The sequence below is a fragment of the Watersipora subatra genome, chromosome 1 (genome assembly GCF_963576615.1).
Source record: "Watersipora subatra chromosome 1, tzWatSuba1.1, whole genome shotgun sequence".
Lineage (NCBI taxonomy): Eukaryota > Metazoa > Bryozoa > Gymnolaemata > Cheilostomatida > Watersiporidae > Watersipora > Watersipora subatra.
Window position 1 is genome coordinate 24151266 of NC_088708.1, and position 27104 is coordinate 24178369.

General features: G+C 41.9%; 3 protein-coding genes across 3 annotated transcripts in view; 1 reads left to right on the top strand and 2 right to left on the bottom strand.

The window, feature by feature from the left end:
- Positions 1–16255, bottom strand: part of LOC137397402 (mucin-like protein) — a 33043-nt gene extending 16788 nt beyond the window's left edge. Inside the window, exons 1-8 of the mRNA XM_068083694.1 lie at positions 16097–16255; positions 15543–15736; positions 14474–14567; positions 13161–13346; positions 12532–12700; positions 3634–3811; positions 1138–1261; positions 907–1053 (exon numbers count right to left, since the gene is read on the bottom strand). Coding sequence (XP_067939795.1) covers positions 907–1053; positions 1138–1261; positions 3634–3811; positions 12532–12700; positions 13161–13346; positions 14474–14567; positions 15543–15736; positions 16097–16229 — 1225 coding nt within the window. The 5' untranslated portion in view covers positions 16230–16255. The remainder of the gene's footprint in view (positions 1–906; positions 1054–1137; positions 1262–3633; positions 3812–12531; positions 12701–13160; positions 13347–14473; positions 14568–15542; positions 15737–16096) is intronic.
- Positions 1–23460, bottom strand: part of LOC137385436 (serine-rich adhesin for platelets-like) — a 59020-nt gene extending 35560 nt beyond the window's left edge. The window contains exons 1-4 of the mRNA XM_068071890.1: positions 23452–23460; positions 22998–23103; positions 18304–21537; positions 17162–17346 (exon numbers count right to left, since the gene is read on the bottom strand). Of these exons, the coding sequence (XP_067927991.1) occupies positions 17162–17346; positions 18304–21537; positions 22998–23103; positions 23452–23460 (3534 nt within the window). The remainder of the gene's footprint in view (positions 1–17161; positions 17347–18303; positions 21538–22997; positions 23104–23451) is intronic.
- LOC137397436 (small ribosomal subunit protein uS5-like) overlaps positions 1–27104 on the top strand; it is a 476780-nt gene that overhangs the window by 5527 nt on the left and 444149 nt on the right. The window lies entirely within an intron of this gene.

The window sequence follows — 27104 nt, forward strand, 5'->3', positions numbered from 1 at the left end:
CTGGGTTCACCTCGACAAATTAATCAAGTTTCAAAAGAAAATATTGCGTATTATATATAAAAAGCCTTTTGGTTACCCAACTTTTGATTCATTTTACGACTGTAAGATTTTGACTGCTGATAGAATGTATCATTACAAATCACTTATTAAAGCACAAAAACTGTATCATTCACAAACATTTCAAAAACCTTCACATTATAATACCCGATTTCAATCATCCTCACTTCCTACTTCTTTTTATTCTTCATCTGCTGGTCAACGAACATCTAACTTTGTGCTGTCTGCACTGTGGAATAAATTGCCAGTGTCGTTGAAATTAATAAAACCTATTGGTGAGTTTAAAATGGAGATAAGGCTCCACCTTAGCTCGGCTTGGTGAGTATTAGTGTCTACGCCTTATGCTGTCGACTCGAGTTTGCGACCGGTTAGCTCGACTATTTCGCACTGGCCCCATCATCTCTGCTTTTGTTTGATTCTTGATATACAATTGTTTGAAACTTTTCTTTGTTTTCTTGTTCGTATGTATGCAATTGTATGTACTATATATTTGATGAAATAAATCACACACACACACACATGCACATATACACATCTCACATAATGTACAAACTTCTGATTGAACTGTATTAAAACTAAAAGAGATAGATGGAAAAATTAGAAAACATATTATCGGCTTTGACAAAATTTTGTCCATAGAAGAAAGGCATGATATTTATTTAGGTAAATTAAAAAGTACATATAAGGCAGCAATGTCAAGGCAGCAATGTCAAGGCAGCAATGTCAAGGCAGCAATGTCAAGGCAGCAATGTCAAGGCAGCAATGTCAAGGCAGCAATGTCAAGGCAGCAATGTCAAGCAAAAAGAGTCTACTGTACAGTATATATAGTGTATGAAATAGAGAACTTACTGCCATTCTCAAGAGCGACTCTCTCTGTTCTGGCCTGTATTACGGTGTCATTCTCTCCTATCTTAGTGAATAAGTACTCTCCTAGTCCATTGAATGTGTAAGACAATCCATCAGAGGTGACGATATGAGGGTCTCCAAACCACCACCCTATAAAAATCATAGTCAACAAAAGTAAGAACTTAGACAACAAGCCTAAATTTAATAAGCTAGTTAGTGTTGACATATACTTACTAACTACAGGTGGTATGTAGAACCTCCCATCATTAACAGGACGAACGCTGTAGAAATCTTTGCAAGTGTCAGTAGAATAGAAACAGCACTTTAAATATCCATCCTCTTCATCTTCTTGGTTAAACTGTGAGACAGATAAGTTTAATTTTATAAAATGCAAACCATTGACTACCTCTTGCTAGATGGCTTTTGTTTAAATCATACGCACAACCTAAGGTTTGTATACAGACTACTATAACTTAAATTACTATAAAACTAAAATTGAAACCTGCAAAAATAAACTTAAATTTACTGGAATATGACGAAGACTTTTTATACATAAGAGCAAAAAAACCAAAATCCGCTGATTAATATCAAACATACAATTACATAATTAGACAAAGAAGTACACAAATTGACAAGCAAGCTATATGGTATTGTATTCTGCCTAAAAAGACTTGAATGACAAACATGGTTTTGTTGTAATATCTTACTTGTTTTCTTCTTGCTCAAAAACCTAATCTATGGTCTGCCGTTCTGACACACACAATAACGGCTCGCAAGCTTTATTAGACAGAATACAGAAAAGCGGAGAGAATCAAAAAGCAATTATAGAAGAAATAACTAAGAAGAAATCAAGAAAGAGCAAAAATAAAAAAAGCTAGTGGCAGCTAAAAAGCCAAAGAGGAGGGAAAAATAGGAGGTCAAAGAAAGCAAGAAGAGGTGAAGGAGAGAGAAATAGGAGGTCAAAAAAAGCAAGAAGAGGTGAAGGAGAGTGAAATAGGAGGTCAAAGAAAGCAAGAAGAGGTGAAGGAGAGAGAAATAGGAGGTCAAAAAAAGCAAGAAAAGGTGAAGGAGAGTGAAATAGGAGGTCAAAAAAGCAAGAACAGGTGAAAGAGAGAGAAATAGGAGGTCGAAGAAAGCAAGAAGAGTTGAAGGAGAGAGAAATAGGAGGTCAAAAAAAGCAAGAAGAGGTGAAGGAGAGTGAAATAGGAGGTCAAAGAAAGCAAGAAGAGGTGAAGGAGAGAGAAATAGGAGGTCAAAAAAAGCAAGAAGAGGTGAAGGAGAGAGAAATAGGAAGTCAAAAAAAGCAAGAACAGGTGAAAGAGAGAGAAATAGGAGGTCAAAGAAAGCAAGAAGAGGTGAAGGAGAGAGAAATAGGAGGTCAAAAAAAGCAAGAAGAGGTGAAGGAGAGTGAAATAGGAGGTCAAAGAAAGCAAGAAGAGGTGAAGGAGAGAGAAATAGGAGGTCAAAAAAGGCAAGAAAAGGTGAAGGAGAGTGAAATAGGAGGTCAAAAAAGCAAGAACAGGTGAAAGAGAGAGAAATAGGAGGTCAAAGAAAGCAAGAAGAGGTGAAGGAGAGAGAAATAGGAGGTCAAAGAAAGCAAGAACAGGTGAAAGAGAGAGAAATAGGAGGTCAAAGAAAGCAAGAAGAGGTGAAGGAGAGAGAAATAGGAGGTCAAAAAAAGCAAGAAGAGGTGAAGGAGAGAGAAATAGGAGGTCAAAGAAAGCAAGAACAGGTGAAAGAGAGAGAAATAGGAGGTCAAAAAAGCAAGAACAGGTGAAAGAGAGAGAAATAGGAGGTCGAAGAAAGCAAGAAGAGTTGAAGGAGAGAGAAATAGGAGGTCAAAGAAAGCAAGAAGAGGTGAAAGAGAGAGAAATAGGAGGTCGAAGAAAGCAAGAAGAGTTGAAGGAGAGAGAAATAGGAGGTCAAAGAAAGCAAGAAGAGGTGAAGGAGAGTGAAATAGGAAGTCAAAAAAAGCAAGAAGAGGTAAAGGAGAGAGAAATAGGAGGTCAAAGAAAGCAAGAACAGGTGAAAGAGAGAGAAATAGGAGGTCGAAGAAAGCAAGAAGAGTTGAAGGAGAAAAAGAGGAGTGAAAGGGAGGAGCAGAAAGTGAAGAAGAGGAAAGAAGATAAAAGGGAGGAATAAGAGGTGAAGTAGTGAAACAAAAGGTGAAGCAGAGAAACAGAAAGTCAAGGAGAGGACCAAGAGGTGAAGGAGAAGAACTGTAGGTAAAGGAAAGGAATATGAGTAAGAGTGAGTTAATGGAAAGTAATAAACTACTCATATATATTCTAATGTTACGGAAGCACACTGTGATCAGAGCCGGCGAGACTGACTCGATGGCCACAAACATCACCTGATCAAGCCTTCCTACCATTGGAGAAGGCTCGGACACTGATGAGCCGGTTCGGTCGACTGAGCGATAAACAAAGAGAGGGGCGGAACCTGACATAAAAATTATTGATATAAAACAAGAAATGCGTTATTGTTAAGCAGAGCTAGCGCAGGCTCTCTACATGATGTTATTGTATACACACACACACACACACACCTGGCTTCATGTATTCATATATTTATAATAAAATATAGTGTGTTTTATTCACACCGAGCGGTATTCTGGTGAATTGACACCCGATGTGTTTATTTATTGCTTGTCTTTTAGAAAAGTGAAGGAAACTAGCAGTTTCCTTTACATTAAAAGTATATGACTTTCCAGAGAGAAAGACTACATACAGGATTGACCACATGACCGTGGTGTGGAAACTCTGTGATAAGAGCAGAGAAGGAATCGGAGTACCAGTCAACATCATAACAGCAGCGCTGCTTTAGTCCAAGAAATCGGTGATGAAAGACAGACTGCATGCACCAGGAGCTGAACCGACCACTAAATTGGTAGGAGTAGGTGCGAAACCTGCAAAGTACATCTGACAGTAGCATTCCTTGATCAAGGTAGAGGTATAACAACATCATATGTCTCGGATATTTAGCAAGTAGCACCTGGCAACCATTTGGTTTAAGATGAAAAAAATGGTAAGGAATGCTAAATTTTTGCCTAGAATTTTAAAATAAGTTTTGTCACATGGGGCCAGTGTGTCTCAAGCTTACGTAAACCATTTGCACACTTTAACTATTTACTTCATTCTAGCGTTTTGCAAGAAAGAAGACATTTCCATCTCTTTGAGATCCTCTAGGCTAAGCAGTTTAGCATTGTTGCTACATTGTATAAGCAAGTCGCAATCACTCTGACTTACAATAAATAATTGGTCGTTTTAGTGTAGCAATTTACTAACTTACACAAACACACTAACAAGTTTTGCTGACTAATACTTGAACAAGTGCATTTGCTTTCCAATTTTCTAACCCGTAAGGTTTCACATCAGAAGGCCACAAACATGAAAGATCATATTTGAAAACAATGTCACATTGTATGACCTCAGGAGTCTTTACAAATCTTTCATTTTACCAACACATACCAGCTTCAACACTCACTTCATCACCTGCTTCAATTTACTATTTTCAAACATAAACTCTTTATTAAATTCGCGAACCTTTGAAATAAAAACTTGAATCAACTCTTGTGTTCTCTCGTGTTCTGTACATAGAGAGCCTACATTACAACACCGGTGTCTTTCACATACCTTAAGCTTACCCTATATACCGAGGCTCATGTTGCACTTTTACTCTCTTATGTACTTGCACATTTGTATATATAAATTACTAGCCGAATGCCCGGCATTGCACAAGTATTAAAAAACAGCTTATAAACGATGGCAGGTAATGTAGTTGCCTGCCCCTTGCCATTAGTCTGGCACATTGCCAATGGTTAATTTGAATAAGCTAGTATTCATATTGCTAAATTCACTAATCAGAGCAGTGAAAGCAAGCTTTAGTGATGTTGCGTATAATTATAGTGCTATGCATGTATGTTTTAACCCAGATAATGACTCATATTGTCCTATGCATCCATTGCATCTCGCGTAGCTTACTTAGCTAGGCTGGTGAACGGGAGGTTCTGAGATCAAATATTCTGCGATTTGGATTTGTCATTGCTAGATACCGATCGCTATTGCTAGACAGACCAAATGATGGACTGGCTGACGGACCGAACGAGGACCAAATGACGGACCAAACGATGGATCAAACAACGGACGACAAGAACCTGCTCAAATTTATAAATGTTGATAGAAAATATATTCATCATAATTAATCTTAAAAATACCGTCAAACCTCTAATTGAACACCATGGCGTTCTATTTATCAACGTTTTTTCTTTAGTGATGGTTAGTTGGAGGTTGCATTCAAATAGAAGCTGGCATTGTGTTTTTCAAAAAGTGCTTCAGAATTTTGCAAAGCTAAATTGAACCTCCTTACGCGCAAAGTGAATGGGGCTTATACTTTGCACTTTCCTACAAATGGAGCGACATTAATCCTTTTGAATGCAATAAATCTGCTAGAATTTACCTCCAATTGTAATTTTTTATCTATATTTAACAATATTGAATAAAAGCCCATTGCACATATTAATATGTTTGCTCTTGTTTGCAGTCACAACTAGCTTTTTATGTGCAATAGAAGAAGAGTCATGAGCGTTGGTTCATTGTAAGTCATGCTAAGTTAGCCGAAAGGATGCTATTAAATAGTATGCTACTAATCTTCAAATTACATGTATAAGTTATATAATGATAATTGGTCAAATTCTACAAATATATATATGCATATATATATTCATATATATGTATATATATATGTATATATACATATATATATATATATATATATATATATATATATATACTGCTGAATTAGCCGATATTAGCGTCTAAACAACTTTTGGTGGAGCAATCCTTTTATGCATTGCATTTAGAACAAATGCAATGCGTAAAAGTTTTGCTCAAATAAAAGCAACCTTGACCCTAAAACTAGTCGCTCATCTACCATCATAAATGTAAACATACATGCATATGTACTTTGAAGTATCAAGACCGCATTTAACAAAGAACTCTTATTAGCCTGAAATTAATTATTATATGGTGTTGCTCTGAAAATTTTAATGAAACAACAAATGAAAAGCTCTGGAATGGGACAATGAGAAAATTAATTGTTATGGAGGCAAACGATTCATTACTAATAGAATTTTGTGAACACTTTTCTACTGATCAATTGATATTATGGGTTCGTAAAGACCAAAGAGTGTCAATGTGGCAGCCAAATAGAAGTGGCGTTCAAATAGAGCTGGCATTCAAATGGAGGTGGCGTTCAATTAGAGGTTTTACGGCATATAAATTATATCATGCAGTTTACCTTGCTTTGTTGTGTACTAAGAAGGCTATGCATGTTATACCTGTAAATGTAGTGAACCACTTTCAGGTTTTTTTCAGTATCTTGATTTTATAAAGCACAAATGAGACAATCTATGCATCGAACTGTTCACTATATCAATGTGGAATGCAGAACAAGCAAGAGCATCATGTAAAACAAGATGTTTCGCGATCGCAAGCAGACCGCTTTAAAATCTATCATAATGTGGTAGATGGCGTCCACCTGCAGCCAAGCTGAGCCAAGCCAAAGCCGAGTTGAGCCAAGCCGAGCCCAGCCAAGTAGAACAAGAGACGGGGCCTACCCGGTATATAAGCCTGAACATTTGTAGTAGATAGCAGAACTGTTCTGAGGCTGTTCAATGCACGTGATTGACTATTCTTGTACTCTTATGAACAAAGCAGAAATACATGTATAAACTTCTGCATCGAGTTTTATACTGGTGGAGTAAGTAAGGGTGGCACAAAACCTTTACACTGGTGGCATCAGTGGGATTTCTGACGATCTCAAAGAACTCCACCACGAGACTCGTACTGGATTTCTGGATGAACTTTCTGTTGCCTTAAAAGTGGCAGTAGGGAGAAACTCAGATGACATGAGAAAGGGCCTGCTAGAAAAACGGCATCACTGCTCCTACTGGAAAAACTTCCTGGCTACAGGAAGAAACCCAGAGAGAGCAGTGTAAAACCCTGCAGCATTGGACCCAGTAGATGCACTGCACTAGGAGCAGAAACATACTGAAGGCTCGGACAAGGCTTGCCTGAGAAAGCAACATTGCTCCTACTGGAAGAATTTCCTGGCAACAGGAAGAAACCCAAAAAAGAGCAGACGGCCGTGGACTCAGTAGATGTACTGCTCTAAGAAAAGAGCAGAAACCTACTGAAAGCCCCCAACATGGCCAATAGAACGGCATGAAGTGCCGAGCTGAGACCGGACCGACCAGTCAAAGCACTAGAACCGGTGCTACTGATGACAGTGGCCAGGAACCGGCACCACACTTCCGGACTCTCCAGTACACAGGAAATGGAGACATGGAATATTTTATTGCCCGCTTCCTGGAGGTGGCCAACGCCAACCAGTGAACGAAAGGAGCAACGCTGTTGCACATTCAGAAGGCACTGGGTGAACAGGCTGAGGACTGTGAGCGAGCTGAGGATCCGGAGGCCATTTTCAATGCTCTTCGGGCAAGATTCGGACTGTCTGCTAGACAGGCGCTAAACCGGCTTAACGCCCTTAAACGAGATGAGGGAACATCACTCCAGGAACATGCCATGGAGGTCGAAAGGCTGGTATGCATTGCATACGAAGACCTGCCGAACCGTCACCGGAATAACATGCTCATGGAGACGTTCTGCAGCTTGCTAAGGGACCCTGCCCTGCAGCAACATCTGTTGGCCATACACACGCCCACACTAGCTGATGCTATATGGGCAGAAATAACTACCTCCAGATTCAAAAGGGCGAATGCAAACCCGCCAGATCTTTGGTGCGAGCTCTGGAAGGAGGATCCTCTGACCAGGTAAACTCGGCCAAAACCGACGTCATTAGACAACTAGCTCAGCTAGTCCAATCTCTCCCGGAGAAGGTGGAACGGCTCCAGGAGCGAGTCTACACTTCGACCGAAAGAAGAAGTCAGCCAGCTACCCTTTGCTGGGGTTGTGGCTGACTATGGCACATACAAAAGAACTGTCCTCGCTACTCGAAATCGACTTCGGGAACCGAGAAAAGGCCACAGCAGTAGCTCTGGCTACTGACTGCCAAGGCCAAACAACCCGAGAGATGTACCAAAGCCACACGGGATTTGGTGAACCTTGACGGATGGTCTCAACCAGCAAGGACTAAACCGAGGGAACTTCATGTACAGGAAGGGCCTGTGGAGATACGAAATTACTATCAGTCCTTGAGTGAAGCCAGGCCCGACGCTTTTTCGATCCCGGATACCGCCTACGCCCCTCTGTATGAGCGGCAAGGACATAACCCGAAACGAAGGAGGGTGACTGTCAAATCCCATCCATCCAAGACACCGAGGATCACCTCCACAGGTCGAGGAGGACGACCTCAGATGGCGAGGTTGGCCTCCCTGCTGAGTCGGTATGCCATCGTGTTCAGCACAGGCGACAAAGACGTAGGAAGGACCTCCGAGGTGGAACATTCTATTCTCCTCAAGGAGGACACTCGGCCGATCCGGCAGCCCTCCCCCCACAGGCTCAGGCCAGAAAAGAAGGTGGAGGCCGAAAGGCAAGTCTAGGACCTACTCAAGAGAGGGCTCATCAAACTAGCTGGAGGAGCTTAGAGCTCCCCCGTGGTGCTGTTCTGAAAAAAGGACGGGAAATGGCATTTCTGCATAGATTACCTGCGGCTGAACAGCGTCACTGAACAGGATGCCTACCTCCTACCCAAGATCGACGACAGCCTGGACGCGCTGTCTGGCAGTCGCTACTTTAGCAGGTTAGACCTGGTGAGTGGGTATTGGCAAGTTTCCCTTGATACGGAAGCACAGGAGAAATCGGCCTTCTCGACACGATCCGAATTGTGGAAGTAGAAGGTGCTACCCTTTGAACTGACTTCCGCTCCAGCCACCTTCCAAAGGCTCATAGAACACATCTTACATGGCTTCCACTAGAGAACGCTGTTGTTATACCTCGATGACATCATAGTCATTGCACCGGATTTCAACCCGCACCTGCACCAACTGGAGAAGTTTTTCCAGAAACTCCACAAGGCCGGATTAAAGTTGAAGCCATCCAAATGCAAACTATTGCAACCCCAGGGCCGCTATCTGGGTCACATAGTGAGCCAGGACGGAGTTTCTACAAATCTCGACAAGGTCAAAGCAGTCACGGAGTGGCCAAACCCGCATGGAGTTAAGGAACTCCAAGGGTTCTTCAGGACAGTCGGCTACTACCGACAATATATTCCAGAGTTTGCCACCATAGCATATCCCTTGCACTGTCTGACTGCAAAGGGAGAGTCCTGGAGATAGACGGAGAAGAAGCAGGTCGCCTTCAACAAACTGAAGAGCAGTATCAGCACCATCCAAATCTTGGCTACACGGACCCATGGAAGCAGTACATCTTAAACACGAATGCCAGTGGGTGTGGAGTAGGGGCCATGCTGCCCCAAGTACAAGAAGGCTGCGAGAGGGTCATTGCCTATTACAGCAAAACCTTCACCCCCTCAGAGCGCAATCACTGCGTTACTCGACGAGAACTGCTTGCGGTGGTTAAGGCAGTGAAACACTTTTGGCCCTATCTGTATGGACAAGAGTTCCTTCTATGGACAGATCACGCCTCAGTCTGGTGGTTGTGTAGAAGGAGGGAACCTTTGAACCAGGTGGCCAGGTGGCTCGAGATCCTGGTGAAGTTCCGATACATCCTGGAACACCAGTCAGGAACTCACCATGGGAAAGCAGATGGGTTGAGTAGGCAAACCTGCAAGGACCGCCGACAATGCCCGAGAATTGAACAGAGAGACAGAGGTCCCTCACGGAAGGAGTTGGCAAGGGAGAAAGGGCCGTTAGCCGTGTGAGTACTGACCAGTTGCCTATATGGGACTCCTGCCCTCGACAGAGGGGGATCAACCTTGGGCAACGTCGCATGCCCTGAGGGGCCGGCTGGCAACTCACATGGAACTCCTGCTTCAATAGTGGCGGGATTGAACCTGAGTGCCTGTGGTACCCCCGAGGGGCAACCAGCATTGCCAGGAAAGTCAGAACAGAAAGGCGAGCTGGCAAGACTACAGGCCACAAGACAGGGACCAGTAGTCGTCATGTATCATGCAATCGCCACGGAAGAAGAAGTGTCAGCAGAACACCTGGAAGTAGGGAGCAAAAAGCTGAGCATACTGAACCACATGCGGGGCTCCTTGCGCATCCAACAAGACGGCGTGCTGAAGCACCCATGACCCCGCAGAGCCGCGCTAGATGGTGCGCCATCTGCCCACCGGCTATGCGAGAAACCACGGTGTGGCAAACACACGCCCTGGCCCACTCTGAGGTGAGAAGGACAACAAGCTGCCTCTAGTTGACCTGGTACTATCCACGGTCAGTCGGCTCGTAAAGAGTTGCGAGGTGTGCCAGGCCGCAAAGAATGGAGGGACGGAGGCGGCTAGAAGAAAGAGGAGGCTCTATGCCAAAAAACCCTGGCAGAAGGTGGCCGTGGACTTAGTCGGCCCACTGCCAGCCACTCCAAAAGGGAACAAATGGGTGCTGGTTCTCACAGACCACTTCACCCAATGGCAGGACGCACTGGCACTGCTCGACGCCATGGCACCGGTGGTCGCGAATGCTCTGGACGAACAAGTGTTCTGTTACCTGGGATTACCAGAGCAGATCCACACAGACCAGGGAGCGCAGTTCGAGAGCCAACTAATGACCAAACTGAGCCAACTCTGGAATGTTGGGAAAACGCATACCACTCTGTACCACCCACAAGCCAACAGAATCGTAGAGCGCAACAACCGTGGACTTGGGGATACCCTGAGGGTGTTACTGTTAGCCCGACGACAGGACGAGTTGGACCTGTTACTGCCCCAGCTGATAAGGGCATACCGAGGCACCTCCACTCTGCAACCGGAGAAACAGCCAATATGCTGATGTTGGGACAGGAGTTGAGGTTGCGGGACCAGCTGGAAAAACACCCCCTCCACCTACCGAATTTTTCCTTACTCACAAGCACGCACTTGGAGTGCAGCAAATGTTGAAAACCATGCACGCAACGCTGCTGCGAAACCAGATTGAGGTGAGGCAGGAGGACCAAGAGGAGCCACCGCTGTACGCCCCAGGCGACTGGATGTCGCTCACGAACAAACGCTGGAGGCGAGGAGAAAATCCTAAGCTACAAGCAAAATTCATGGGACCAAACCAAGCCCTGAAGCCCTAGGGCAACCACACCTATCTGGTAGAGCCACAGAGTCAGTCCTCCATCTAGAGAGAAGCAAGGCTGAATCCCTACCATACTTGTACAGAAAGGCTGGGGCAAGCCTGGCCACTCTAGAGCCAGAAAGGGACCCTAACAAGAAGGGAGCTCGACACAGCAGGCCAGAGAGAAAGCCGGAGGAAATCAGGAATGACCCATTACCAGTAATGCCACCCCCCAAATGGAAAAAAATGTTGATGGAGGCCACAGAAGAACAAGGGCAGGAGATAATTCTCGAAGAAAACTCGGCCGGACTGGAGGAATGGGATCAGCAAAGACTGAGCTCGGTAATAATCAATCCGGTCCCACTCGAAGAAGTTCCCGGAAAACCGGAATCAAGCCCGGAGGAGAACGAAGAAACCGTGACGCCAGAAATACCATCAGCTCTAGTTCGGCACAATCTGAGACTAGCCCGGACCACTAGAATGCCGGAACGGTATGGATATAGAGTATGCTATTCCATGGAAGTGTCGGAAAACGGTCCAGAGGTCGAATGGGAAGGCAGTAAAACGGCTCTTACGAACGCGACCAAAGCTTTCTTTTTAAAACTCTCGTTTTCTCTGGACGAAGTTAGAGCACTCAAGAAGATGGTCAGCAAAAGAAATGCCTCACTACAAAATTTATTGACTTTGGTCACAAGTAGCTTGAAAGAAGCTGGGGAAGCGATAGACAGGCCAACACCAGTGAATGTTAGGGCCTACAAGAGAGACAACGAGGAAATCGACATGACACAAAGACCGGGCTCTGCCGTGTTAGAAATAATGAAGAAGACTGCAGAGACGATGCAGAACGTGCTGAGGCAAGGGCATTTGGAGGGCCAAACACTGTTACTAGACGAGGTGGAGTGCCCCCGCTACGGAGCCTGCTAGCATGAAGCCCTGGAGCAACTGGTACTCCTACAAGACATTAATTGGAGAACCTAGTCGCCAACGGAGGAGTGTGTGGGTAGATGACGTCTACCTGCAGCCAAGCTGAGCCAAGCCGAGCCAAGCCAAAGCTGAGTCAAGCCAAGCCGGGGCCGAGCCGAGCCCAGCCAAGTAGAACGAGAGACGGGGCCTACCCGCTATATAAGCCTGAACATTTGCGCTAGAGAGCAGAGCTGTTCTGGGTCTGTTCATTGCATGTGCTTGACTATTCTTGTACTCTTATGAACAAAGCAAAAATAAGCGTATAAACTTATGCAACGAGTCTTATACTGGTGGAGTAAATAAGGGTAGCACAAAACTTTTACAATAGCTTCCAGAACATTATAGAAAATTTAAAGATCCTTTATGGATAGTCGATGGTTTAGAAATGTTAGTTGAAGATTGACGCAATAATTACACAACCAACTATTATAATTATTCTTGCATTTACTTCTACTTTTATTGTTTATAATATGTTGTAATAATTAACTTACGCAGGATCCCAGAAGGCTTGCCAGATGTTCTGCGGGCAGTGGGAAATGAAATTAAAGAAATGGTAGATGAACCAGTTTTGAGTAGAAACCCATTTTTTGCACTGAACCCTTGCCTCTGCTTCTCCCTTTGAGTTTTCAACTCTGAATAACCATTCTCCAACCCTTTGATCTGCAAATCATAAAACGGATAACCGTTATTGATAACCAACTTGTTAGACCGAAAACAATGCCTTGTTTAATTGCCCTTAATATTTAAACTTGCCTTATTTAACTTTGTCTAAAACTGCATGTAAATAACTCTGTCCTCGATATTTATACATACAGATTTTTTTAATAAAAAGAAAATACTCTTTAATAGGTTTTTTAATGGTTTCAAATTGAACACAATTGTTATTTGGAGCCGTTTTACATAGTTGTACAGTGACTCCATTTCACACAGTTGTACAGTGACTCAATTTTACACAGTTCCACAGTGACTCCATTTTACACAGTTTTACAGGGACTCCATTTTACACAGCTGCACAGGGACTCCATTTAATTTCTCATTAAGTTGTTTCTTCTGGAGTGACTCAAATTCAACTTAAAACATCCACAGCTTAGATAATCGTTGTATCAAACACAAATCCTACCTTTCATGTTGCCAGAAACAGAGTCGATGTCTATGTATTCTAAAGCGCCGCTATTCCACATATTGCTATAGTTGGTAGGCCTGGCATACCTGTCTCCTGCCCTTGAAGACTGGAAACCTCCAGTTGCCACTCCATAAAGATAACGAATGCTTCGCACAGCGGCGACTGGCATATCCGAGCCTATTCCTAGAATCATGGATGCATCTATGGCTACATGTCTAGCCTTAGCTGTCTCATAGTTACTATCCAATCATCTTGTATCTTACAAGGTAATAGTATAGCTACTGTTGACAGCGGTACATACATGTAATAATAATAAATATATTATTATATAACAGTTAAATATGTTATTATTATATAGCAGTTAAATCTATTATCATTATATTATGTAGCAACTAATTATATTATTAGTATCTTATATAGCAATCATAATCATATAATTATATTATATAGCAGTTAGTTATATTATATTATACAGCAGTTAACTTTGCTATTATTATAGTTTATAATAAATAATTATATAATTCTTATGTTATCTAGCAGTTAATTATATGATATTATTATATTATATATTAGCTAATTATATTATTATATTATATAGCAGTTAATTATATTATTATAATATATAGCAGTTAATTATATTATTAATATATTATCTAGCAGTTAATTGTATTAATGTTATATTATATAGCGGTTAATTATATTATATTATTATATTATATAGCAGTCAATTATATTGTTATGATATTATATAGCAGTTAAATATACTATTATTGTATTATATAACAGTTCATTATATTATTGTATTATATCACAGTTTATTATATTATATAGGAGTTTATTTTACTATTATAAATTGATATATATATTATTATATAAATCATATATTATTAAATCTATTATATATTAGATAATTTTACTTCAATAGCATATATATATCCACATTCTTTACAAATTGCTGTTTTAGACATGCAGGTATAGATAACTTCAACTATATACATGTATATTAATTCAATATTATGTAATAATACACATGGCCGTTAAATGGGGAATTTTATTAACAGTGGACTGGTAGCCTATGGCCTGGTAGCAAGTCAATAAAATATGACAGTTCAATGTCAGTAGATAATATTATGATATTGATGTCTTATGTCTTTGTCTATATAATGTCTTACGTCTATGTCTATGTAATGTCTTATGTCTAAAAAATATTTGGCAGCATGCACAAAATCTCTTCAGTATTAATAAAATGATGGAAATAAAATTTAATTTTCGTAACTAGAACATACTGCCAGAACTTAATCATCACATACCAGGGTAGACCCAGTTGATACCTTCCTCAGGGTAGTTGTATTTGATGAAGGAGTAGACACCATCAGTTATATAGACTGCCTGGAAGTGGTTCAACTATAAAACAGTTGATACCCATAATTGTGTTATTATGTAGGAGAAAAGTAGGAGAAAAGTAGGCTATATATATGATACTTCTTAGCTACGTCTATAATATTTAAATGCTACGTATATGAGATTGGTATGATATATCTATTTGATTTATGTTATGCATCTATGAGATTTTCATGTTACATCTATGAAGTTTACATGATACATCTATGAAATTTTTATGCTACATCTACATGTAGGACCTGTTCAAGTAGTAAAATTAGATAGCTTTCAAAGAAAACCTCTCCATAACACCCACTACCGAACCCTTTTGTGCTGATGCAATGTTTTTGTCTATGTATTCTCAGCTAGCAGCTTACCTGCTATGTATTTTGGCATACATATCAGCTTACCTGCTATGTATGCCAACATATTTTGAAAAAAGTAAACAAAAAGGCTCGATTCAAAAGCTGACTTCAACTTAAAACATTGTCAATCATGTGATAATGCAATTAAACCTATGAGAGATGCTCATAGACAACATAATGAAGAGACTGTGTTGGTCACTTGAACATTGATTTTGATTAGAACTATTACAGCATAGAAAACGCAACTACCATGAGCCAGAGACTCATTTCGAAAATACCGTAGTAATTAATGCCCGATTCATTTTTTGTAGGTGATAGTTATGTAACACTGTTGTGGCGCAACATAGTCTGTACTACTCACATTAGGGGTCATTGACCATCTGACTAATATAACCTTCTACAAGGCTATTAGTCCAGCAGCACCATTTTAGTAAGAATAATTGGTTGTGAATGCTGTAGTACCCATTTCATGTTATTTGTGAAAACGACTTACTTCAGCTGAAAACACATACCTTCATCTACATAAAATTAAACAGAGCCTCTGATAACAATAATCGGTGTGGTGTAAACGACAGCGATGACAGAGTCAGCAACCAATACATTACTTTAAATTAAAATAAATCAGTACACTCACCTCAAATGTTTCTGCTCTGAGCTTGCACTCCTCTACGTATTGATTCAGCCAGCTGTTGTACCAGTAACTGTACCACCAGTATCGACTGTAAATTCTTTGGTAGATGACAGGCCACCTGCAGCCGGTGTCACCTGCCATGTTAACCCAGGTTACCACAAGCACCCAATAAGCTTGAAATCCATCAACTCCTTGAGCTAGAACAAAACAGAGCAACTGCTACTTGCAGCAGGTAGTTAATTACTGAATGCATTTCATTTTATTACATGAAATCAATTAGGTTATTTTGTGGAATATTTCTAGTGTGAGAAGCTTTAACCACCAAAGCACCAAGGTTATTGTTGATTAAATTTTACCGCTGTGTGACTGCTTGCATGCTGATCATAAAACTTGATTATAAACCTTTCATTTGATAGTGAATTCTTCCTGTAACTTTTGTTCAGAAATGAGTAAAAGGTGCAAAAGGCACAAGTGCAAAAGGTAGAAACTTGTTGATTGGTCGAAATTCCTTATTAATAAGTTATTTAGTAAAAACCTTATAGGAAACAGCATCTTACCAGAGGCACTAACATCCTGTTCAGCACGAGACAAAATGGCCGCTGTCTGGTCACTCATTCCAGCAGCACGTTCATACACATGGTAGTAGATCTGGGTGTGAGCTTGTGGCCAATCATCTGAGAGGAGACTCATGGTTACTTCATCTACTCTGCCCCAGAGAGGAGAGAAAAATGAGTACCGATAATACCAGGAATAGAGTCCGAATTTCCACGGGTAGTACTGCCTCCAGTTAAAGTCAAAGGCCACAACTCCGTTAGTGCATATCTATAGAGATAGGAGAATGCAAACAACAACAACTATGGGGCAGAAATAATGCAACAAGTGCATCACAAAACTAAAGAATAAAAAAGATTTGAAAGTATGGCATAAAGACAAGCAATTAGCTCAGAAGCAAATCTGGAAGCAGCTGGAAAAGGTGTGAAAATGGAAAAAAATGAGTTTTGCGTAAGAAAAACTTATAAGAAGATACACCAGTAAGCAATTTGGCTGAACAAAACAATTTTGGTAAGGAGGAAAAGAAAGAGGGATGAGACATAGATTTCATGAGAGGCCGGCAAGGCAACAATCTATTAGAAAAACACATAAACTAATAAAACAAACAATAAAGACATTATAAAAATAAAGACAAACAAAACTATCATACCAAAGGTCAATCTAAATGTGCAAACTAACACACCAAAAGTTATTCAGAGAACCAAAAGTCTTTAGGTTTATTATCCAGTAATCTAACCATTGAGACATTCTACCATTCTATCAATTTCAACGGCTTGTCAATCATCTAGGTTCATTTAAAGAAACCATAAATACTCTGTACTGCTTTTTAGCTCCTATGATACCAAAAGTTTTTACTCTTGATTTGTTGAGTGTTAAACCTATGTGTTACATGCGTAAATTAAAATGAGCAACTATGGGCAGCCGTGAGCACTATCTATGAGTTCAATTTAAAGTTCAATTTTAAGTTCAATTTTAAGTTCATTGTCCATTTTAAAGCATAAATAAAGCAGAGAAGCAAAGAGACAGCTAGTTTTAAAAAAAGCATTAGTTGCTGTTAAAATAGAACTTACATTAATAGCGTAGTGACGTTTGTTGAAGAAAACTGAGCCAGCTTTCCCATTCATAGAAACACTATGACACATGTAGTATTTAGTCCAATGCTCAGGAGCATCTAATATATCAACATCTCCTTGTCCTGAGCCCCAAGGATAGAGTCTTGCCGATTTCCAAGCTACGGGCGCCGTCCATGAATATCCTGTCATTGTCAACTTGAAGGAATTATATAGACTTTTGCACAAATGCTGTACTTCTTAACATAGAATTATTTCAAACCACAGGGGATACAGATATATACAATGGCTAAAGAATTGATTTGCTTTGCTAAAAGGTATAAAAATTAGCAGAAACATTGATTAAAATATGAGTTCATAAAACAGAAATATACTGTGACTAACCTAAGTGGCAATCAGAAGACTAGCTAAAACTTTCATGGTGAGAAATAACAGACTCTACTCACCTTCACTAGTAGTACTCTGCAGGGCGGTAGTCTGAACTACTCCATCAGTGGTTGTATCATCTACAGATTGGGTGGTACATGAATATCCTATCATTGTCAACTTGAAGGAATTATATAGACTTTTGCACAAATGCTGTACTTCTTAACATAGAATTATTTCAAACCACAGGGGATACAGATAAATACAATAGCTAAAGAATTGATCTGCTTTGCTAAAAGGTATAAAAATTAGAAGAAACATTGATTAAAATATTAGTTCATAAAACAGAAATATACTGTGACTAACCTAAGTGGCAATCAGAAGACTAGCTAAAACTTTCATAATGAGAAATAACAGACTCTACTCACCTTCACTAGTAGTACTCTGCAGGGCGGTAGTCTGAACTACTCCATCAGTGGTTGTATCATCTACAGATTGGGTGGTACATGAATATCCTATCATTGTCAACTTGAAGGAATTATATAGACTTTTGCACAAATGCTGTACTTTTTAACATAGAATTATTTCAAACCACAGGGGATACAGATAAATACAATGGCTAAAGAATTGATCTGCTTTGCTAAAAGGTATAAAAATTAGCAGAAACATTGCCTAAAATATGAGTTCATAAAACAGAAATATACTGTGACTAACCTAAGTGGCAATCAGAAGACTAGCTAAAACTTTCATAATGAGAAATAACAGACTCTACTCACCTTCACTAGTAGTACTCTGCAGGGTGGTAGTCTGAACTACTTCATCAGTGGTTGTATCATCTACAGATTGGGTGGTATGTTGATCCAAAGGTTCGATAGTCGAAGATGTTTTCGTCTTTTCCTCAATAGGCTCACTGGATAATGAATATGAATTGGAAACATCATCCACCATTGACTTGGTTGTAGAAGATTGTGTCGGATAAAAATCATCAGGTTCGATAGTCGAAGATGTCTCTGTCTTTTCCTCAATAGGCTCACTGGATAATGAATATGAATTGGAAACATCATCCACCTTGGACTTGGTTGTAGAAGATTGTGTCGGATAAAAATCATCAGGCTCGATAGTCGAAGATGTCTTTGTCCTTTCCTCAATAGACTCACTGGACAAAGAATATGAACTGGAGAAATCATCTATCATTGACTCGGCTGTAAAAGATTGTGTCGTATAATCATCAGGTTTGATAGTCAAAGATGTCTCTGTCCTTTCCTCAATAAACTCACTGGACAAAGAATATGAACTGGAAAAATCATCTATCATTGACTCGGCTGTAAAAGATTGTGTCGTATAATCATCAGGTTCGATAGTCGAAGATGTCTCTGTCCTTTCCTCAATAGACTCACTAGACAAAGACAATGAATTGGAAACATCATCCACCATTGACTTGGTTGTAGAAGATTGTGTCGTATAATCATCAGGTTCGATAGTCGAAGATGTCTCTGTCCTATCCTCAATAGACTCACTAGACAAAGAATATGAATTGGAAACATCATCCACCATTGACTCGGTTGTAGAAGATTGTGTCGTATAATCATCAGGTTCGATAGTCAAAGATGTCTTTGTCATTTCCTTAATCGACTCACTAGACAAAGAAAATGAATTGGAAACATCATTCATCTTTGACTGGGTTGTAGTAGACTCTGTCGTATAATCATCAGGTTCGATAGTTGAAGACGTCTCTGTCCTTTCCTCAATAGACTCACTAGACAAAGAATATGAATTGGAAACATCATCTACCATTGACTTGGTTGTAGAAGATTGTGTCGTATAATCATCAGGTTCGACAGTCGGAGATGTCTTTGTCATTTCCTTAATTGACTCACTGGACAAAGAATATGAATTGGAAACACCATCCATCATTGACTCGGCTGTAAAAGATTGTGTCGTATAATCATCAGGTTCGATAGTCGAAGATGTCTCTGTCCTTTCCTCAATAGACTCACTAGACATAGACAATGAATTGGAAACATCATCCACCATTGACTCGGTTGTAGAAGATTGTGTCATATAATCATCAGGTTCGATAGTTGAAGATGTCTCTGTCCTTTCCTCAATAGACTCACTAGACAAAGAATATGAATTGGAAACATCATCCACCATTGACTTGAATGTAGAAGATTGTGTCGTATAATCATCAGGTTCGATAGTCGAAGATGTCTTTGTCATTTCCTCAATAGACTCACTGGACAAAGAATATGAACTGGAAACATCATCTATCATTGACTCGGCTGTAAAAGATTGTGTCGTATAATCATCAGGTTCGATAGTCGAAGATGTTTTTGTCATTTCCTCAATAGACTCACTAGACAAAGAATAGGAATTGGAACCATCATCCACCATTGACTTGGTTGTAGAAGATTGTGTCGTATAATCATCAGGTTCGATAGTCGAAGATGTCTTTGTCATTTCCTTAATTGACTCACTGGACAAAGAATATGAATTGGAAACACCATCCATCATTGATTCGGCTGTAAAAGATTGTGTCGTATAATCATCAGGTTCGATAGTCGAAGATGTTTTTGTCATTTCCTCAATAGACTCACTAGACAAAGAATAGGAATTGGAACCATCATCCACCATTGACTTGGTTGTAGAAGATTGTGTCGTATAATCATCAGGTTCGATAGTTGAAGACGTCTCTGTCCTTTCCCCAATAGACTCACTAGACAAAGAATATGAATTGGAAACATCATCTACCATTGACTTGGTTGTAGAAGATTGTGTCGTATAATCATCAGGTTCGATAGTCGAAGATGTTTTTGTCATTTCCTTAATCGACTCACTGGACAAAGAATATGAATTGGAAACACCATCCATCATTGACTCGGCTGTAAAAGATTGTGTCGTATAATCATCAGGTTCGATAGTTGAAGACGTCTCTGTCCTTTCCTCAGTAGACTCACTAGACAAAGAATATGAATTGGAAACATCATCTACCATTGACTTGGTTGTAGAAGATTGTGTCATATAATCATCAGGTTCGATAGTCGAAGATGTCTTTGTCATTTCCTTAATTGACTCACTAGACAAAGAAAATGAATTGGAAACACCATCCATCATTGACTCGGCTGTAAAAGATTGTGTCGTATAATCATCAGGTTCGATAGTTGAAGACGTATCTGTCATTTCCTCAATAGACTCACTAGACAAAGAATATGAATTGGAACCATCATCCACCATTGACTTGGTTGTAGAAGATTGTGTCGTATAATCATCAGGTTCGATAGTCGAAGATGTCTTTGTCATTTCCTTAATCGACTCACTGGACAAAGAATATGAATTGGAAACACCATCCATCATTGATTCGGCTGTAAAAGATTGTGTCGTATAATCATCAGGTTCGATAGTTGAAGACGTCTCTGTCCTTTCCTCAATAGACTCACTAGACAAAGAATATGAATTGGAAACATCATCCACCATTGATTCGGTTGTAGAAGATTGTGTCATATAATCATCAGGTTCGATAGTTGAAGACGTCTCTGTCCTTTCCTCAATAGACTCACTAGACAAAGAATATGAATTGGAAACATCATCCACCATTGAATCGGTTGTAGAAGATTGTGTCGTATAATCATCAGGCTCGATAGTTGAAGATGTTTTTGTCATTTCCTTAATCGACTCACTGGACAAAGAATATGAATTGAAAACATCATCCATCATTGACTCGGCTGGAAAAGATTGTGTCGTATAATCATCAGGTTCGATAGTCGAAGATGTCTCTGTCCTTTCCTCAGTAGAATCACTGGTTAAAGTAACCAAGTTGAATGGCCCATCCAGTTTTGATGTAGCTGTATGGGTTTCAGAGGATTTGCTATTGTCATCGGTTGCCATCAATGAAGGTAATGAATCAGTAATCACAGATTCTGTTGAGAATTTCATTGTGTAAGTGTCTGTCTGGTTATTGACAGCTTTTATTACCTGTTCTGATGCCGTACTGCTTGCAACAAATGCCACATCTAAAACATAAATACACACTGGTATGAATGATGATATAACTAGGGTTGACCACCAACAACTCTGAATAACTTTATTAGGCATTCATCACAAGTAAAAGTATGCAAGTTGTATAGCTGTATAAATAAACACAGTTTCACCTATTTTTGATAGCAACTGCATTTAAAGAGCTCTGATTGTACTGGTATAGTCGCATCAACAATTTGAGTTTACATTTCTCGCACCTCCAAAAGTATACAAAATTAGCTTTTGAAATTCAAATGCCTAAAAAGATTTATAGTAGAATTATCTATGTTAGTGAAAATTAAAATGGTTTGAGCTCAACTTGACTATTTACTTTTTGTAATATGCTTTAGTTGTAGTGTCGAGTCTTTATTTCAGTTTATAAGCACAGCATCCCCTTCTCTATTGATAAAATTTAAAAGTTTAAAAGCTTTTGTCAGCCATTGTCTCAAAAAAGAAAGATGATAATGCAACTTATGGTCGGCACCTCATGAGTTGGTACAGCTCATGCATAATGCTAGTATCCTTGGAGATGACCTTCACACTACACAAATAAAATTAGTTTTACGATAGTTTCAGTTACTAGTCATACAGATAAAACTAGTACATATGTAAAGGAATTTGCTGGCCTTTACTTGGCATGATCTAGACTATTACATGAAAAGAAGAGAATGTGTGTAGTTTCGTTCAGTTTTTTATAACCGAAATAATTTCCAATAGCCGAGTAGTGTACGGCTATCTGCTCTGCCCAATTGAGTAAGCGCGCTCCGGCTAACGGAACCGAGTAAAAATCGTCTAACATTAGTAATAAACAGAATCGCCAATCCGTCGGCATGGTTATAATACAGCGATAAAGGAATACATAATAGCGATATAGTATATGGACAAATTAACAACGATATAATAAAAAGAACAACACAGCATGCAAGATATAATATATATAAAATATATTTACACAAATTACGGAGTCATGGCCCGGCGTCCACCACACACTCCCCTCTATTAGAGACCGTGTCTAACTAATACAAAAAGGGTAGAGCAACCAGTCGGGCTTATGTCTCAAGCTACTTAACACGGTGTTCAAAGTGACTAATTTCTTGATCAATCGAAAGTTTGTCGTCAGTAGCTGGCGTATCCTGGTTCTGAAACCGTGAGCTGCCTTTTTGAACTGTCTCTTTTCTTCCTGAAGTTATTGCTGCATAGCCTGAACATGGTGACTGGCTGGAGACAGTCCTAATAAAGTGGTCCGACGGTCTGGAGTACACTTCCGGTTCGTCTGGTCTATGGCTAGTTTTTTGTATCTTCTCGTTGTCTGATAAACCCAATCACCGTACCACTCTAGCATTTTTTTTTAGTATGGAACGAACGATGATTTAAATCTTTTGTAGCAGGGATTGGGTTTCCACAGCCTGGGGAGACATCGCTAGGTGCTCGGAGTCCAGGTCCGTTTCTAACTCACCGGTGCTTTCTAGAGGGGAAAGGTTTATTTCCTCTCTAACTTCAATATCGGAATGTGCTGCAGGAGGTTTGGAATTCGAACCCTCATGCAAGTTTTCAATTTCGGCCTGTGGAATTGCCTATCCTATTTTGTCGAGCTTATCAACTGGACTATATTGAGAAGGACACTCCATTAATTCTTCATCAGGTGGTGGGCAGTTTATTTGTGAGGGCCGAGCCCTCCTGGCCCCTTTCATATTTAGCGTTTTTCAAGGCTCAAGCATTGCCGGAGCATGGCCAGGGCTTCCTTGACAAGCATGATAGGGTTTTAACCTGGACTCGTGTTGAGTCGAGGTTTGACCCTGTCTTTCCATCACATAAGTGTGGTTGGGCCAGGCAGTTATGACTTAGTAGGAGCCTATGAACTTAGCTTGTAGCTTAGCGGTGCCTCCCTTCGCCGCCGCCTGTTTACTAACCACTCCCATTCCCCAGGTGCGAAGAGTGGTGGCTTTTCTTGGTTTGCCTGCGTAGTCTCCAGCTGCGCCTCTTAGAAGGCCTCAAGAGCTTCTTCCCGCCTCTGCTGCCTCTGCAACCCATAGTCGCTGGCAGACTGCATCTCAGTGGGAAGGGGGTGACATTCTAACTCGTCAGGCAGACGCAACTCCCTGCTGAACATCATCAAGTTGGCTGTCTTGCCTGTCACGGTGGGGATGCCTCGGTACGCTCGCATGAGCTGGGGCAAGAACTCATCCCATTCCTCCTGGCCTCATTTCAACAACATGGCTCTCAAAGAGTTGCCCAGGCCTTGACTGTTTTTCTCTACGACCTCATTCACCTGGGAATGGTAGGGAGTAGTCCATGTCTTGCTCACCTTCTAAAGCTGGCAGAGCTCCTCCATCAGTTGGCTCTTAAATTGAGCGCCTTGGTCTGTATAGATTTGCTCTGGAAGCCCCAAGTAGCACAACACTTTTTTATCGAGAGTACTGGCCACTACTGGAGCCGTGGCCTCCGGAATGGCAATCCTGCCATCGGGTGAAGTGGTCCGAGAGCACTAAGATTCACTTATTGCCTCTCGGGGTGGTGGGGAAGGGGCCTACCAGATCAACGGCGACCTCCTGCCAAGGTCAGCCAGCATATAACTGCTGCCGGCTTCCTGCAGGCTTAGTCCCTCTGTGCTTGGCGGCCTGGCCCACCTCACAGCTTCGTACTAACCTGCGGACAGCGGCTGTCATTCCAGGCCAGTACCATGTGAGCTGGAGGCGGCTTACCATCCTCCCCACTCCGGAGTGGGTTTTGTCATGTGTCTGCCAGATAACTGGCTCCTTCAGAGCTGGGGGCACATAGCACACCACCAGGTTTGACCATGAGGGGCCACTTTGGCTTCCAGCACACCATCCTGCCTGATTCTCAGGGATTCCCTCCTGCGATGCAAAACCCTGAGCTCTTGGCTCCCTAACTCCAACTGTTCCGTAGGCACTTTGGTGTGGCTCCGAAGTGCTTGGTACATTATGGCTACGGCACTCTTGCCCTTGCTCTGCAGTCAAGCCAACTGGTTAATTTGCTGATGCCTCGGGTCCTAGGGTGGCTTCGACTGACCTCGAACTGACCCATGCCTCCATGGAGGCAGGGTGCCGGTTCGTATGGCCGGTCCCCTTGCGCGCAGTTCTGGTGACTTTTGCCCAGCTTTTATGTGGTTCCTGGTGGTGATTAGTAGTGCCTCGGGTCATCACCCGCTCAATGTCAGAGAATCTCAGGATGGCCTTGATCAATCCCAGGTTGACCTTTGCTGTTTCAGTGGAAACAAGGGGTCGCACCCATTGACCGGTTGCCTCGCGCGCGAGCCTGGCGATCACTGACAGAGCATGGTTTCTCCCGATCACCTTAGCCTTCTCCTGGTCTTCTTGGTCTAACTTCAGCCGAGTTGGGCCCTATCGCAGTACTCTATCTAAGCACACTGTCGACAATCTTTGCAGGTCTGTCTGCTTAAGCCATCGGCGTTGCCGTGCTTTAATCCTGCACAGTGTTTCAGCTTGTATTTGAACTTGACAAGCAGCTCTAGCCAACGCACTACCTGGTGGTAGGGCTCCCTCTTGTGGCAGTGCCATCGCAGGGAGGCACGGTTTGTGCAAAGCCCAAACTCCTGTCCGTATAAGTACAGGAGGAAGTGTTTTACCGCTTTGACTACTGCCAACAGCTCTCTACGTGTCACACAGTAATTTCGCTCCGAGGGAGTGAGTGTTTTGCTATAGTAAGCAATTACTCGTTCCTGGTTGCGATGCTGCTGTGACAGCACAGCTCCTACTCTGCACCCGCTGGCATCCGTGTCCAGAATATAGGTATTTCCCAGATCTGAATACCCCAGCATAGGCACTGTGGTGAGGCTGTGGTGCAAGGTGTCAAATGCTGTCTGCTCCTCGCCTGTCCATCGCCATGGCCCTTCCTTCCCCACCAGTCGGTGGATGGGTTTCGCAATGGTCGCAAACCTTGGAATGCGCTGCTGGTAGTACCCAACAGTACCCAAGAGCCCTTGCAGTTCTCGGACTTCATGCAGGGTCAGCCACCGCTCAACCACTTCCACTTTGGCTGGGTCTGTGGCAACCCCTTCGCTACTTACTATGTGGCCTAGGTACCGCACTTGGTACTGTAGCAGTTCCCATTTTGTTGGTTTGAGCATGAATCTGGCTTGCCGTAGTTGCTGGAACACTTTCTCCAGCCGCTAAAGATGAGTTTCAAAATCAGGTGCGATAACAATCACATCATCCAAGTACAATAGTAACGTCTGCCAATAGAGCCCATGCAACACTTTTTCCATCAATCGCTGAAAGGTGGCTGGGGTGGAAGTCAGTCTGAAAGGAAGGACTCTCCATTTCCACAATCCCGAGGGAGTGATAAAGGCTGATTTTTCCTGGGATCTTTATCTAGCGAAACCTGCCAGTATCTGCTGACTACATCGAGAGTATTGTCGGCTTCTAGCTAAAGCATCCAGACTTTTGTCTATCTAGGAAAGAGAATAGGCGTTTTGTTCTGATACCGCATTGAGCCTTCAGTAATCCAAACAGAACTGCCATTTTCCATCCTTTTTCATTAATACAATAGGCGAGCTCCACGCTCTTCTAGCCGGCTCAATCAACCCTCTGGGCAACAGGTCCTGTACCTGTCTCTCGGCCTCCGCTTCCTTTTTAGGCCCTAGGCGATGAGAGGGTTGACGAATAGGTCGGGTCCCGCCTTTCACGGGTATGGAGTGCTCCTCAAGCGACGTTCTCTCCATATTGTCATTTTCAGTGCTAAATAATGACCCCTTACTTGGTCAGTAGGGTAGCCAGCTTCCTAGCCTGCTCTGCGTTCTGGCATGAAGGTCTTGCGGCCTGGTACAGTTCCTGGAAATGCTGGGGGATCCGTGGCTCAGCCTCGACTCTGGTGATCGGCACGGCATGGCCTCCCTTGAGGAGAGGGGTGCCGGCAACGGGAGGAGGCACTTTCACACTAGTGTAAGTGCCTACGGTGGCTCCCGAATGGATGGTCAAGGATTGGGGGTTCAAGTTGAGACACCTAACCAACACCTTTCCATCTGCTCCGGACTCGTTCAGGCTTGTAGCTAGAGGCGAGCCTTCAAAGTACCTTTCTATTATCCTGAGGGGACAGAAATTTTGTGTGATCAGCCTACACCTGGTTGTAACCTCTGTCCTAGCAGGCACCACTAAGTCCCTAATTACCTGGACTTTGTTCTGGAGGAGCTTCCCTGTTTGGTCAGTACAAGCCAATGGCTTCTCATCCACCTTCACTACGGGTCATTCGAACTCCATCGAGCATTGGTGCGCCGTAAAGAAGGGCATGCCAAGAATAGCGTCTTCACTAATCTGACTGACTATGAAGACTTCTTCAGTCTTCACTTCGCGGAGCCTTAATGAGAGCCGGATTACATCGTACAAGGGTAACTTGGTCCCATCAACGAGCAGGCCATGTGTGTTACTCTTCTCCAAGTGTTCTCTTATACCCCGTGGAAGTCAGTCGAACACCTGTTTTCTCAGCAGGTTAGTGGTGCATCTGGTATCCAACAGGAAGTGCACCGCTCAACGTTCGATTTTACTCGGGAGGAAGTAACTGATAAAATGGGGGCGCCCCAGCAGAT